This window comes from Marmota monax, unplaced genomic scaffold (assembly GCF_021218885.2).
Source record: "Marmota monax isolate L192 unplaced genomic scaffold, Marmota_monax_Labrador192_F-V1.1 WCK01_AAM20220418_F8-fsc00038, whole genome shotgun sequence".
Classification (NCBI taxonomy): Eukaryota; Metazoa; Chordata; class Mammalia; order Rodentia; family Sciuridae; genus Marmota; species Marmota monax.
The window spans coordinates 11,957,592-11,974,253 of record NW_026692498.1 but is presented as its reverse complement, the minus strand read 5'-3'; the positions used below and the strand labels follow the sequence as shown (position 1 = coordinate 11,974,253).

Genomic DNA, 16,662 nt, shown 5'->3' with positions numbered 1-16,662 from the left:
TGTATCATTATCATTCAGAGGAGAAGATCTAGATTTATTTGTAATTTAAATTAAAAGAAAAAAAACCTAGAGGATTTGGGGACTCCTAAGCAAGTGACAGTTGGTCCTCCAGAACTCTTCAGTATGGAGATGGATCTTTTTAAAGGGGAGATCTTTTGCAAAACAGAGAAAGATGAGAAACTTAAAAAAAATGAACTCCAGCTGCAGTAAGATAGGAGAGAAAGAATACAAAGAGCCTTTCTTGGAACTATGAGAAAGACTAATTTGGTTGACTGTGAATCAGAGACTGTGGTCTGATCATTTGGGACATCATAACTTCCCTAGAATAGCTAGTAGTAAGAAGCTTGAAATAAAACCTTGATTTGGGAAATTTTTAAAAGAAATACAAAGATATTTTACACTTTTCCATAAACCACCTTCAGAGTAGAGTAATACCCATATAAAGAGTGGGTTTTGGAAAGTTGGAAAATAAGAAGGAGTCTAAGGATTTAGGAATAAAGATAAATAGTAAACAAATTCATGTCATCCATTTGTAAACACATCTAAGGTTTCATTAGCAGAAGCCTATAGAGTTTTACAGTCAATCCCAAATAGAAAAATGGGGTAAAATAGCTTCTAGGCTGGCATAGTGATATTTTCAATGTTCTTATAGTTAAGTTCCTGGAACTACCTGTAGCTGATAAAAGAAGCCAACCCAAATGAACTTTGGAAATACAAAGAAAGATGAAGTATTTGGCCACTAGGATTAGAATGGTAATAATAGAAATAATACTTATTGTTTTATTTTTATTTTAGTAGAATTTATTCAGCATCTACTATAGTCCAAGTACTTTATCATTCACTCAGAATAACGTTACAAGACAATTATTATCCCATATAAGAAATGTAACAGGTAATATATACATAAGTTATTATCAATATGCAAGTTCATAGATAATTTAGCCTAAATACTATACCTAGAAAATAAAAGGACTTGGAATTGTGTCTAGACTTTTTTTTTTACTCCCAAATTTGAGTCTTACTGCATCACCAGAATTGGCCTGTATGAATTAAAACATAATAAATAAGCTATCTTTCTTCATTTGTCAGATCCTATGAGAATGTTATTCTAGTCATCATGCTTAGGGAGGGGGGAAAATAAACCAGAAAACGTCTAAAATGTTGTGGGGCAAGTGTGGGGCAAGAAAACACACCAAGTCCCACTTTTGTCCAAATTAAAGAGTATTTATTTCGACTGGCCAGGACTGCTTCCTACAGGACCAAGTTGTCTCTGCAGAAAACAGTCTGGGGCATCAACATTTTAGGGTATTTAAAGGCAAAAACCACATCAGGGTTGGCATACCTGAAAGCAAGCAGTACAGAAGCAGAATCGTGCAGTTAGCGAAACAATGCAATGGATACATTGGCATTTCCCACGGGACTTTCCGGATTGGCATAGCAGCAAACATGCAGAATGGAAGTAGGTCAAGATGACCCTAGTTGAGGACAAATTAGAGAATGGTTACTAATGTGTAGACAACCAATCTCTGACAGGGTACATTATCCAAGAAAAATGGGAACCAAAGAGAGAACACTTTTACATTGTATAAAAATTGCCATTTTGTGTTGCCAAGTATGCTATGGTAGGTAACTATTAGTGGGTACAAAGATGGGGTTTTCCCATGGGAGAAGTATTCCTGACATGATATGAAGTCTCAGGGTAAAATGGAGTCTGTTTGGTCATTGCCCATATAGCCTGGCCAATAACACAGAGTACAGCTAAGCCATGGGTAGTAAGGGTAAAATAATACCTTATGAAGTGTTTTGGAGGAGAGTTTGCTAAACTCAGAGAATACTAGCCTAACATCAGGTAGTTTTATGAAAGATCATTGCCAGGAGGATTCTATGTCCATGGAAAATTGAGTGAGTAAAGGGTAAATTCAAAGAAAAGAAATTTTAAGGGAATGAGCAGTGTTTACAAATGTTCTCACTGGTAAGTGCCTCGAAGTTGATTACATTGCTGACAGTAGGAAATTCAAATAAAGATCTGATCTCTATGGGAAATACCAGAGATGACAAGACAGTATGTAAAAACAAACAAACAAAAAATTCTTCCTTTTATTTTATCCATATCCCTGCAATTTGACAGTGCAGATCCTTCCACACAGACATGGAGTCTATGTCCTTACATTTGAACCTGGACTATCTACACAGTTGTGTAGGCCGAGGGAACACTAGCATATGACTCAGATGAAAAGCATCTGTGAATTGGAAGAGAACCAGGAGTCTGCTGACTGTCCGACACATGACCGAGGATATCCTAATTCATCCAACTCTGGACACTCCATCAGTTGACCACTCAAGTGTGAGAGAAGTTGGTAGAGATGAGCCGGGTTTGAACAGGACTAGAATAACCAACTGTATGGCTCATAGAAGTGTCAATGAAGTAACAATAGTAGTTGTTGGAAGCCACTAGGTTTGGGGTAGACTTTTACCCAGGGAAAGCTACTAAAATCAGGTGAAAAAAAGAAAAACAGTGATAGGCTACAAGGATGCTATGTGTGTTCCCCAAATTGGCTAATTAGATCTATAGCCTATGAGACTTGGTCCTCCACCTGCATGAATATAGAAAATGAGAAATTTATTCTACTTGCCATTTAGTTGGGAACTAAGATGTCTTTATAGGTCATCTAGTCTGATCTGGTCTAGAGAAACATGAGAAAGCTGAGATCAGCATAGGGGGAATATGACTTTTCCATGGTGACATGTGTTTCTGATCAAACCAAGACTACTAGTGAATTCCTCGGATCCACAGTCCTGGGCAGCTTACTTTCTAACTTTCTTGGGATCTTGCCCAGTCCTGAGATTCTATGACTCTGTGACTCTATGATTCTATAATTCCAAATCCAAGTAAACAATGCCAGCTCTCCAGACAGGCCTGGAACAGGAAAAGAACATGGTCTAGACTGAAAGACCAACTAAAATATTTTTTTTCATTTGAAAACACCAACAGTACCATCATGAACTCAAGGGATACACACAGTCCTGTGTTTCTGGTATTTCCTCCAGAGATCAACCAACCAGAATATCATGAAAATGTCCTCTCAGCTACCACCTATGCATCTCAAAACCTCTTGCAGAAATTACTTACTTCAAAACTGAAGATCTTAGGGGTAAGACTTGCCTCTCTGTGTGTATTCTACTAAAGGGGCAGAGGGAAAGAATAGAAATATCTGGTGGCACATGTTTTAAGGTAGGAGTCAATTCCAAATTTTATTTCCACTCAATTCAGAGAGTATGAATTACATTTCTATAGCAATACGCATGAGATTCTGCAAAGAGGAGAACACAAGATGAATAAGTCAAGGTCCCTAGGCTCTTGAAATGCACATTCTGCATACTGACCAACTATTAAATTTTTCTAGTTGATTTCTGAGAGAAGAAATGGGAAAGAAAATCAACAAAAAGTCAACAGGACAGAGTCTATGTCTTGGATTATTGCAATTTTCCCAGTTTTATATTTTTTTCCAATCAAAAATCAGAATTCAAAGCCTGGCATGAAAATTACATGTATATTTGAATACAGCTGTTGCAGAATATCCTCTTAATACTATTAATACTCATCTCTCCATTCACCTAACTAACCCATGCCATAAATATTAATTTTCTTTCTTTTTTTAACCAATCCTTCTTTAGGACAATGTGAGGATTCAGTTATGTTTGAGATTATAATTTGTCCATATCTGAAAACATTTGTCCTCTCAGGCCTCATCCTCCAAGAATAAAAAAAAAAAGAAATTAATTTTTCAGAAAAAATATAATAGAAAAGTAGAAAAAGATGGTCAAGTAAAATGAAGAAGAGAACCATCAATGTAAACTGCTTTAGGATCTATTCAATTATAATGAAGTCCAAAATTGTGCTAAACAATTCAAATTACTTTTCAATGGAGCATCTAATAGGAGCTATAAATGGTGGTAGTGATGGCGAGTCAGATAGAGAATAGTTACTTCCAACCAAAAGGACAAGACAATTTTATGGCCATTTTGGCATTTAACATGAACTCTAAAGAAGTAATGGAATTTCAACAAGTGGAAATAAAAAGAGAGGAAGGACGCAGGACAGTCTAAATGGGAAACACATCCTAAACAAATGCATATGGTAGCAGGTTAGGAATGGCAAAAGAGAGCTGGGAGAGGTCAATCAAGGCTTCAAAGGCTCAAGAAGATTAAAAAATAGGAAACAACCAGGATGGACAAATAAAAACCACAGGATATCCACACCATGCAAGAGTATTCATTGGTAAAAGAAATGAGCTGTCCACCCAAGAAGAGATGCAGGGAAACTGTAAACATTAGGGTTCAGTGAAGGAGGACAGTTTATAAAAGCTACCTATTGTATGATTCCAACTATAAGGCATTCTGAAAAAGACAAAACTATGAGATAATGAAAAGATCAGTCAGTGCCAGCCAGAGGTTCTAGGGGAGACAGAAAGGGATGAATAGGGTAGCTCAGAGGATTTTAAGGTCAAGAAAATGATTGTGTATAAAATTGTAACACTATAATGGCAGACTTTTGCCAGAACTCACAGAATGTGCAACACAAAATGAAGTCTAATGTGATCTCTATGGACTATAGTTGATGAGGTGTCCATGTTGGTTCATCAGCTGTGTCAGATGTCCCACCATCATGTGAGATGGTGGTGGTGGGAAATGCCGGGATGAAGGGGAAGAGGCAGGAAGAGGAAGGGGAAGAGATGTAGGAAACCTCTTAAGTTTCTAATCAATTTTACTGGAACCTAAAACTTTTCTAAAAAATAAAGTCTATTGATTTAAATGAAATGCTAAATATGGTAAATGTTGTGTATATTTTGCCACAATAAAAAGCATGAGATAATATATTTGTGTATTTTGGTACCAGGGATTGACCTCAGGGGCACTTACCACTGAGCCACATCCCCAGCTCTTTATTTCTTATTTTATTTGGAGACAATTGCTGAATTGCTTAGGGCCTTGCTAAGTTGGCGAGGCTGGCTTTGAACTCACCATCTTCCTGCCTCAGCCTCACAACCTACTGGGATAACAGGCATGAGCCACTGTGCTGGACATGAAATAATACTTAAAAAAATAAAAAAAAATAATAAAAAGCAAAAGCAACCATGAAGGTACTTTGAAGACCCAATATTCAATAATTATATGTTCCCTCTTTATGAGATTTGATAATATAGACAATTAGTTTCCAACCTATAAAATTACTGAAACTACTAAAAGTGCTTCTTTTATAAAGTATATAACAAGTTCCTGTGCCTCATTGTGGAACCATTGACCCACATTTTTGAAGAGGAAGAATACTAGAAATCTGTTATCTTTAAAACATTTCTCTGAGTGAATCTAATGCCCACAGGATTCAGGAGTTAACTATTCAAACAATTCTGAAGAGTAATATAATTTGGAGTTGTTTTGGAATTTTATTTTAGCACTGACTCAACACGTGGAAAAAGAAGATGGGTGCAGGAAAGCCTGTTAGAAAATCTTAATAATTGAGATGAATGAGTGGTGGCTATTGAGGTGAATGAACTTCCCAGATTCCTATAATAAGAGCAGTATTTGCCTCTATAATACTTACGGTCTTAAGAAGTCAGAATGTGTCCTCCTAAAAGAGCTCACTCCCAAAAATGGAATAAAAGGGCTGGGGTTCTCTTTACCCAGTATTTTTTTAAACTTACCAAAGCTTCTGCAGAGCAAAGAAAATGATTAAGAGTGTGAAGAGAGAGCCTACAGAATGGGAGAAAATCTTGGCCAGCTACTCCTCTAATAGAGGATTAATATGGGCAGAATATATAAAGAACTCAAAAAACTTAACACCAAAAAACAAACCAAATAACCCAATCAATAACTGGGCAAAAGAACTAAACTTTTTGAGAAACTTCTCAAAAGAAGAAACACAAATGGCTAACAAATTTTAAAAAAAAGAAAAAGAAGAAAAAGAAAGAAAAGAAAATTCAACATCTCTATCACCAGGGAAATGCAAATAAAAAATGCACTAAAATTTCATCTTTCTCCAGTCAGAATGTCAGGATCAAGAATAAAAACAATAATAAGTGCTGGCAGTATTGTGGGGGAAAAGGTACACTTTTACATTGTTTTTAGGGCTGCAGATTACTGTGACCACTCTGGAAAGGAGGATGAAGATTTCTCAAAACCTAGGGATGGAACTACCATGGTGACTCAGCTACCCCACTCCTTCATATCTTTCCAAAAGATCTGAAAGTGGCATACTATGGTGACACAGCCACCTCAATGTTTATAACAGCACAATTTACAATAGCTAAATTATGGAATCAACCCAGGTACTTGTCGATAAATGAATGAATTAAGAAACTGTGGTATACATATACAATGGAGTTCTAGTCAGCCATAACAAAGAATGAAATTATGCCACTTACCAGTAAATGGAAGAAAGTGGAGAATATCATGCTAAAGGAAAATTAGCCAAACTCAGAAATTCAAAGGTTGCATGTTTTCTCTGATATGCAGAAGCTAGAGTAAAATAAAGGAAAGAGGAAGGGAGATGACATAAAGATGAAGGGCAGATCAGTAATGTAGAAGGAGATGGAGAAGCAGAGTGGAGGGATGGGAAAGGGGAGGCAATGAAGAAAGAATTCTTTAAAAATCTTAATATGTGCACATATAAGTATACCACAGGGAATTTCACCTTTATGCATAAGTAAAAAGAACCAAATATAAATTAATAGATGAGTGAAAAGAAATCTAGTCTAGTAGAGGAAAAGGAACAAGGAAGGGGAGAGAGAAGGGGGAGGGAAATGGAGACATCATGAACTGAAGTCTAATTCCATTCATGGACGAGTTTGTCAGGATGAACCCAACTACTGCGTATGGCTATAAAGCTATGATTTTAAAAAGTGTGGGTCCAGGCTTCATGAAAATGTTCTCACTTAGGGCTCTACTAAAAGTGATAGTTGCTATGGCAGCAAGTGAGATCACTCAGACTGAGAAGGTGGACTGAAAGTAAAAGAGGGCAGAGGACACAGACTCCTGTTCTTTATGCCATAGTTTCTGTTCTTTATGTCACTTTCGCGGTCTTCCCTACCACTTGTCAAGCTGCTGCTTGGTGTTGCATTGCATCACAAGTGTGGCACAGGAGGGAAAACAAAACAAAATACAGAGTCCAAGAGAGCTGTAGGCCTGGGAGGGGGACAGTACGTCATCAGGCTGAGCATGGGTCATAGGCAGGGATTTTCTGACAGTCCACTTCTCCCTGAAACAGGCTGGTGCTGCAGTTTAGAATGAGTGCTCCTCCAACATTCACTCATATGTGATAAGGAGTCGGACAGCTTATGAAGACACAGGTTTCTTGGTTTCCTCCTGGGGATTCTGATAAGTACAGGATAAGACTGACACTTTGCATTTCTGGCTCACAAAAGATGCTGAGGTTGCCATCCATAGGTCACATTTTCAGGAACATTGACTTAGATCATTTTCCTAATTGCCAAATATCACAGAAGAATTAAGCACATACCTGTGAGCATCATAAAGGGACTTTGACTATTCTTTTATTTTTTCATAAGAGAAGGTAAATTGCCAAATCTTTTTTTTTTTAATTTTTTTTATTGGTTGTTCAAAACATTATAAAGCTCTTGACATATCATATTTCATACATTAGATTCAAGTTGGTTATGAACTCCCAATTTTACCCCAAATACAGATTGCAGAATCACATCAGTTACACATCCACATTTTTACATAATGCCCTATTAGTAACTGTTGTATTCTGCTACCTTTCCTATCCTCTACCATCCCCCCTCCCTCCCCTCCCATCTTCTCTCTCTACCCCATCCACTGTAATTCATATCTCTCCTTGTTTATTTTCCCATTCCCCTCACAACCTCTTATATGTAATTTTGTATAACAATGAGGGTCTCCCTCCATTACCATGCAATTTCCCTTTTCTCTCCCTTTCCATCCCACCTCATGTATCTGTTTAATGTTAATCTTTTCTTCCTGCTCTTCCTCCCTGCTCTGTTCTTAGTTGCTCTCATTATATCAAAGAAGACATTTGGTATTTGTTTTTTAGGGATTGGCTAGCTTCACTAAGCATAATCTGCTCTAGTGCCATCCATTTCCCTGCAAATTCTATGATTTTGTCATTTTTTAGTGCTGCGTAATACTCCATGGTGTATAAATGCCACATTTTTTTTATCCATTCATCTATTGAAGGGCCTCTGGGTTGGTTCCACAGTCTAGCAATTGTGAATTGTGCTGCTATGAACATCGATGTAGCAGTATCCCTGTAGTACGCTCTTTTAAGGTCTTCAGGGAAAAGTCCAAGAAGTTGCCAAATCTTTTTAATCAAAGGAAGATGTAAGTAGAAGGGAAACCCATCACTTTGGTTTTTTTTCTCACTATGATTTTTCCCTCATTTACAGGCTACTCAGATCCTGATTGGAATCATAAACTTTTCTTTTGGAATTATTTTTCTTTTCACCTTGGTACCTCCTTACCCAAGGTTTCCTTTTATACTTCTTTCAGGATACCCGTTTTGGGGCTCTGCTTTGGTGAGTATAATCAATCAAGTTCAATTTGAAGCCATGACACCCAGGATGGCAGGGAATTCCTAGTTATGAAATAAAATACATTCAGGAGTATAGTGAGCTTTGAAAAATATGACCAAGAAAAAAAATAGCCTTTATGAAATTACTTCCCCATTAAATTACCAGAATTACTGTTTTCCCAGCTTGAAGTCTTGAAATTCCTCTGGGAAAATTTCTTTGGGCCTTGTAGTTGTTTATTTGTTCATTAATTTATTCAAAATTTGTTGCTAATATAATGTAGATCCATAGAGCAAGACAAGGATTCAAAGGTTAGTACAATGAGAGTCCTTCAAAGGGCTCCCAGTCCAGGCCAGGGAGAAAACTTGACCACCGATCATATGAAAGTAGTATGAATATATGATCTCACGCAGGTATAGGAAGTACTCGGGTAAGCAGAGGCAGAGGAACAACTTCCTCCTTAGATAAATGGAGAGGCAGAGAGGGGAGCACGGAGGATCTATTTAACCACATTCAATAAACGTTACTTTAGCATCTAATTAGCACCAGAGAATGGGTGGAGTCTAGGGGTTGCTCATACAGGCAGTCCCCAATCTCAAGGTCCCAGGTGAGTGGAGAGTCAGACAAATTACCATGGAGTGATGAGCGAAGACAGAGGTCATAGGAAAAGCATCTAAAAAGCATAAGGGACATTGTCCAGAGCCACTTCCAGTCTGAGTTTTAAAGGATGATGAAGGTATATCCAGGGCTTCGGGAGCAAGGGACAGGAGTGTCTTGTTGCATGCCAAGGGGGAAATAAATGCAAAAGGCTGGAGGTGTGGGGAGCATTGTGTATTCTATGAACTGCAAGAGTTTAAGCACAGAGGGTGAGAGTGCAGGGAGGGGGGTGGAGAAATGCCAGCAAGGAGACTAGAAACTTAAACATGGGTGGGCTGTGATGGGATTGGAAGTTTCCACTGGACAATAATGCTACCATATTTGGCTCACCTTCATGAAAATTCTTGGGATTTTTTTTTTTTGTTCAGAATTAACAGCATATTAGCTACCAACCCCAGATTAGGTTATAAGAAAGATGGAATCGGATCTTATTGGTGATAAGTTGATGTGACACCTAGTGTGTCATGACAGCAAAGCTGAGTCCACAATAGCCGTAAAAGGAAGATGAGTGAGAAAGCTTAATGTCCCGTAAGGTTAAAAGAAAATCTCATGCTCAAATAAGTAGCGAAGCCTGGAGCCAATGTCCAGTGCAGTGTTTTTGTCCTTTGTCCTGTGTGGACAGTCATCCAGACAGCTTCCCCTTCTCAGGCCTGGGAAGACCATGTGAACTCAGGAGGAGGATGCAAAGGGAATGTGTGGACACCCATCCCGTGAGGACTCTCCAGTGTCAGCTAACCATGGCCCTCATTAAGATATTTATTCTCTCCCACAGTTCATTACGTCTGGAGCCTTTCTCATTGCGTTAAAAAGGATAACCACCGAATCCATGGTGAGTGATGTTTCCATTTGACTAAAAACTAACAACTTTGAAATTATTCATCCTAGCGAATAATTTTGAAAATCCCTAGGTGACCACAATTCCACAAACGGTCAAGTACTCATACCACAAAATGGCATTTGCTTCCTTCTTTCATGGAATCGTAGGCTCGGAGTGCCAGAATAGTGTTTTCTGGGTCACAAAGCCGAATTCTTATTCTAAATGTGAAGACGCTGAGGCACAGAAATGTTAAGCAACTGGTTCAATTTCCTCAGCCGCTTAATGGTAGAATGCATCTCCATATTCCTGCTAGTCCATCACTCAGTCTTTCTGGATATTTAATGCCTACTGCATACCAGACACTCTGACAGACACTTATTTGACCCACAGGAAAGACATACTGTAGAAAACCTAATTAAGTCAGAAGTAGAATCTAGAAATCAAAAGTGTTGCTAAAGAATGTGAAATTATAACTTATAGATTCATTATATCTAGAATAGGTCTACCCAAAGATTCAGAGATATTAGATATTAATTATAAACCAATAAATGATATTTCTGAACCACTTATTGACTTATTAATAGGAGTAAATGTAAATATATAAAAATAATACCTCCTATAAGTTTGTGGCTTGAAACAAAAATTGCAGAGAAATGCAATGTTCAGTTTGACACAAGAGTCTTGAAGTGAAAATGCTAATGGACCCTGAGGTCTAAATGCAGTGGAACACAGCGACCCCACATAGCCCTGTGTCCCAAGTGCACCCCTCCCCATTCAAATGGAAATCATCGTGGGTGCAGAATGTGAGGAGGAGGAATGTATTAAAAGTTCACTGGATCCTCTTATTCTGTGGATGAGGGCTGAATCCCAAAGAAATGAAGCTAGCTTGTGACACTGTGACACTGACTAGAATCTTGCTCTCCAGCCACCCTCTCATTGCTTTGACTATAGCACAGGACGGGCCTAAGTCATTGTGTTATGCTCTGATTCTATTTCAGGCGAAAGTGAGCCGGGTAATGAATTTTCTTAGCGCCGTGGCAGCAGCAGCTGGAATCATTCTCCTCACATTTGGTTTCCTTCTAGATCGAAACTACATTTGTGGCTATTCTCCAGAAGGCATTCGGTGCGGTGAAATTACTGCCCTCTTGGTTGTAAGTATGCTTCAATTTTAGAGTAAAAAAAGATTTCTTAGCACCTAGTTAGCACCATCCAGATAATACTGTGGATACACATGTCTTGTCTTTTACTCATAAACATTCAGGAAATCCATAATATTTGATAAGACATTCTATGACGCATTATGGAACAGAACAATGAATACATCACAACACCCACCTTTAGGAATTCACACAGGTGGAAAAGAGGTAAAACATCTAGACAAGTGAGCGATGTACTAAAAGTGATATACTAAAAGAAAAATACAGGCACAGCAGTTTGGTTTCTGTTCATAGTCCTAGAAGTACATTAGAATTTTAAGCCAAATGTTCTTCTAGTTTTTGATTTGGCTTTAGTAACTTAGGCTTCTGATAGAGCATGGTAGATTGAAAATGGGCACTTATTTCTGCTCTTCCCAAAATACTACTAAAGTTAGTGTAAAAGCATGTAAAAGGTGTGAATCCACCTGAAGAGAAAAAGGTAGTCAACATATCAAAAAATGGTGAAGAGGGACAGAGATGTAGGTCCATGATGGAGTGAAGCATTTAGCATATATGGGGCACTGGAATCAACTCATGGTACCCCCCAAAAAACTGCTGAAGACACTAAAAGCTACTTGAGGGAAGTCCTAAGAGAAGTTAGATATTTCACATAGCAGAGTCTAAGAATACTGAGCTGGTGGATGCACTTCAACCACAGACATCAGGGCAGAGAACAGAAAATAGAGAGATTGGTTCAGGTAATGGTGGATTGGGCTGTTAGTATCAACAAAAATGCTAACATCAAAAAGCAACCAAACAAAAACCATCTTAAAGGTATTAAAAAACCAAAAGTCAGCTGGAACCACAGGGCGAGTTCTGTAGCCATGGTATGTTAAAGAGCACCAAAGCTGCCATGTCTTCCCGCTGGTTTGTCAACACTGCCCATCTGGAATCTGATTCCCAGCACAAGCAGAGGGAAAGAGAAAGAAGTCAAGGCCCAAAGTCCACACGAGGTAGAAATACCTGGAAGAGACCTTCTCCACGTTGAACTAAGCCCTTGATGGAATTCTATACTCTTCTTCAATCAAGGATAAAAAGACATAACAAAGTCCCCTGTCCCATAACGGCAGAGAAATCTTAACTGCATAATGTACATAAGGAAATTTTAGCCATAGATTAAATGCCCTGTCAGCCTCTATCCACTCCCACTCCAGCTGGGATTTTAACTTCGGGTAGGGCATCAAGGGGGCAAGGCAAGAATTACAGACAGAGGAGAGAAAGAGGAAATAATGACGGAATATTTTTGGAACCAATAAAAAATAAAATGATTAACCCACAAGTCCTAGAAGCCTAGTGAATTCTGGACACCTGGACACGTAATGATAATGTAAACAACAAGGACAGAAAATTTCAAAGCAACAAGTAAAGAAGGCCAGTTATTTTCAAAAGATAGGTGATTTTTTTTTTTTTATCTTGGAGAAGATAGTAACTAGAAGGAAAAGTAAGGGAGCTGGAGTCTCCAGAGTGTTGTTTCATCTTTACGTGCCAAACAAACTAAGCCCAAACTATTCTGGCGTTTGCTAATTCAGACCCACGTAATGCTTCACAGACTTCTATACCAAGGGAATGACCTGGATGCTTAAGTTTAAAAAGCTCACCTTCACCTAATGTTGAAGCACTCAACATCTTACCATCTTTTAAAACTGAAATATGTAGATCTTAAAGAATTTTCCTAAAATGAACATATTTGTATACCAAGTTACTATTTTCTCTCTTTCTATACTGAAATCACTATGTCCAAACACCAATAAGAGTAGGGGGTTAAGTACCACGTCCTTGAGAGCAGAGGGTCTACATTTATTGTTTGAAATCTTTCTAAATGACAGATTTGCCTATTTCTCTCCCATTTATTTATGTATTCACTCAATTGTGTATTTATATCATTATGGACTTGTATGAGTGTTTATTTAATACTTTGAGTTATAATTTAATATTGTGCAAATTAAGAAAATTTCAGCCACTGAGAACTCTTTGGATCCTGTGATCCTTGTACATTCCCCTGTTTTGTGAAAGGATTTATTTATTCTAACATTTCCATAGTTTCAGGCACTACAAGATTCTCTAGGTTCTTCTTGTATATTCCCTGCACAAGGCCTTAGAAGCACTCATTCATCCAGAGGAGCCCACATTCCTTCTGTCAATAAATGGTACTAGAAGCCAAGATCAGGTACTAGATGTGCTTGTTTTACCGAAATACTATTGTTTTGTAGACTCTCTCAGCTGACAGATAAGAAATACCTCTGCATTAACCCAACTTATTCACATATCTATAAATATTTCTTAATGTGCTCAGAACTATCTATATTGAGCTGGACATGAGTTCATAATGATGCATTACCATGTGGATCATTTTAGCCTCCCCTACTGGTTATTTGGAAACTACCTCCCAGTAGTGGGAAACCTGTCTCCCACCATCCTCCAGCCGTGCACTTATTTTTCCGATTATGTTCTGTACATGCAGAGTGGTGTCAGAATTGTTGACTGGAATCTCCATGCTGGACGCAGTGCCGTGCTGATAAGCAGCACCTTTACATTCATGCTAATGGACTTCTTCAGCTTCCCACACAACTCTGCTAAACACCTTTTTCTCCCTCACCCCTTCAGTGAGCTTATTTCATCTGCTTGTCATACAATTAAATGACTTTGCCACAGTCTACATTCTAGAGTCACCAATCTACATTCTAGAATCACCCAATCACCTAAAATATACCATTTTTTAAACTTGCATACATTAAAGTTCAATCTTTTCAACAAGTTATTAATCTTCATGGAATCAACTCATTTGGTTTTTTCTTGCTTATGCTGTTTTGTGTTGTATCTAAGACATCATTGCCTGACCAAAGATGTACTCTTATACCATCTTCTAAGGTTTTTATTGGTTTAGGTCTTCCATTTGTCCTTTGAGTTGGTGTGTGTGTGTGTGTGTGTGTGTGTGTGTGTGTGTGTGTGTGGTGTGAGGAAAGGGATCGATTTCATTCTTCTGTATGTCATCTAAGCACCATTTGCTAAAAAAACTTGTTTAACCTATTCTATTCCAAGCCACATTGATGAATATCAATGGAGCATGACTGTAAGGGCTGATGTCTGGGCTCTAAATTCCATTCTATCACTATAGCCTACCCTGCGTTGGAACCACAGAGCCTCTATCCCCATAGCTTTGCAATAAGTTCTGAAAACACAGAGTGCAAGTCCTACAACTTCATTCTTCCTTCTCAGGATTATTTTTGACTATTGTGGGTCCCTAAATTTTTATATGAGTTTTAGGCTCATCCTGTCAATTTCTGTCAAAAGAAAATTTCAGATGACATTTTTTTTAAGAGGTTGTGTTGAATTTTTAGACAATTTTGTGGGTTATTAGCATCTTAGCATAACAAGTTGCTGTACTTCATAAATCATGAATCTGGGATATCTCTTTATTTCATTTAGTTTTAAAATATGTTTCACCAATGTTTTATATTTTCAGTATACAAGCCTTGCAGTTCTTTTGGTAAATTCATTCCCAAGTATTTTATTCTTTTTGATGTTATTATAGCTGGAGTTGTTTTCTTCATTTTGTCTTCTGAATATTCATTGCTAAGGTGTAGAAGCACAGTTGATTTTTTTGTATTGATACTGCATCCTGAAATCTTGCTCTCCTTTATAAGTCCTAAGAGTTCTTTTTAGAAGATTCTTTCGAATTTTCTATACACAAGAGCATGTAATCTAGAAATAGCTGGACCTATTCCTTTCCAAACTGGATGGTTTTACCTGCTTTTTCTATCTTTATTCTCTGGTTAGAATACCTAGCTCAACCCAGAATCAAAGCTGTAAAAGCAGGCATATTTGTCTTATTACTGAATTTAGGGGGAAGCATACAGTCTCTCACCACCAAGTATGATATCAGCTGAGGGTTTCTGTAGGTGGACTTTACCGAGTTGAGGAAGTTCTCTTCTATTTCCAGTTTGTTGCATATTTTTACCATAATTTTTTAATTTACTCAAATGCTTTTTCTTCATCTTTTAGTAGGGCATATTACATGAATTGGTTTTTTTCCCCCTGACTTAAATAAACCTTGTATCCCTAAGATAAACCCCATCCTGGTTTAGTGCACAATCCTTTGTTGTTATATTGTGAGATTCAGTTTGCTGACACTTTGTTAAAGATTTTTGCATCTATATTCACAAGGAATATTGACACATAGTTTTTTTTTTGTGGTGTCTTTGTGGTTTTGCTTGTGGTTAATACTGGCTTTATAGACTAGTTGTAAAGTATTCCTTTCTCATGTTTTTTTGGGAGGCTTTGTAAAGAAAATGGTATCAGATTGCCTAGAAACATCTCGTAAAATTCAAGATAAGCCTGGACTTATCTTTGTGAAAAGTTTTTAATTCCTTGATGTATATATGAATTCAAATTTTCTATTTCATCTTGAGTCAGTTTCTAAGAGTGTGTCCCTTATTATCCAAATAAGTGAATGAAAGACTATGACAATATTGACTGTTCAGAAAGACTGTCATGAAGGTTCCATGTTAGTAGAGCAGAAAAGGTATAAAATAGCCAAGAGACTAAACACATCACAACCAATGGCAACTGACCTTTTCAGAGGAGGCACTTTTGTTCCAATAGTTTTAAATGGAAGCATTGTAGCTGCTAATTCTGAGGAGCCAGAGCCATTTACCCCACTGTCCCACCTTCTGAAATATCTGCTTCTAGAGTTTCTTGAGGACCTCAGCTTGAAGTCTGTAAGAGATGTGGTGGTGGTGGTAGTGATGGTGGTGTTTTTGTAAGTAGGATCTCATCTATGAAGGCTCAGTGCAGTCTTCCTCTGATGCAAAATAGCCAATTTTTTGCCTAACATCACCAAGTTTTATTAGATTAGATGACAGGCAAAGGAAGATGGTTCATACCAATTAGCAGAAAACACTGACAAATTTCTTATGTTAATCAGTGTTAACAGAACAGGGTAGAGTCTAATCATGCATTGAGATATGATATAATGCAGAATTTCTATGGATTTAGTCAAGGATTAACAAGGAAATAGGAAGATACTAAATATTGTGAGGATCTTGAAAAATTGTCCCATGCCTGCTGACGGAGAAATCAGCAGCTCCTCAGAGGTGGAATGTGGGAAAAAGAGTCTTTCCTAAAGTCAATTTCTTAAACACAGAGAAGACTGAGGAAAGTTTCTGTAAGGTTTTAATGCATAGCCTCATTATTTCTTCTAGAAAGAATATTGGTTTGGGAGGCATTTTACTTATTGGTCCTTGTGCCTGGCTAAGAAAACAGCATCATAAAATCGACACCTGACTCCTGCCCCAGGAACTTATTCTTTCAGATACACAAAGGCATAGACAGAAAGGATGGGTAGAGGCAATGCTTTAGCAGACCTTCATGAGTCAAAACGAAACAAGAACAACTCTGAGAAGACAGTGAAGAACTTCCGGGAGATGTGATTCCTGGGGGCGGGAGG

At 37.9% G+C, this 16,662-nt stretch overlaps 1 protein-coding gene across 1 annotated transcript; it reads left to right on the top strand.

Annotated features, from left to right (window-relative positions):
• The first annotated feature begins 2,999 nt into the window (after nt 1–2,999).
• Ms4a5 (membrane spanning 4-domains A5) lies at nt 3,000–15,979 on the top strand. The gene is made up of 6 exons (XM_046444521.1): nt 3,000–3,152; nt 8,424–8,552; nt 9,976–10,032; nt 11,019–11,168; nt 13,043–13,109; nt 15,819–15,979. Exons 1-6 carry the CDS (start codon nt 3,000–3,002, stop codon nt 15,977–15,979), a joined length of 717 nt encoding a protein of 238 aa, XP_046300477.1.
• Nucleotides 15,980–16,662: the final 683 nt, after the last annotated feature.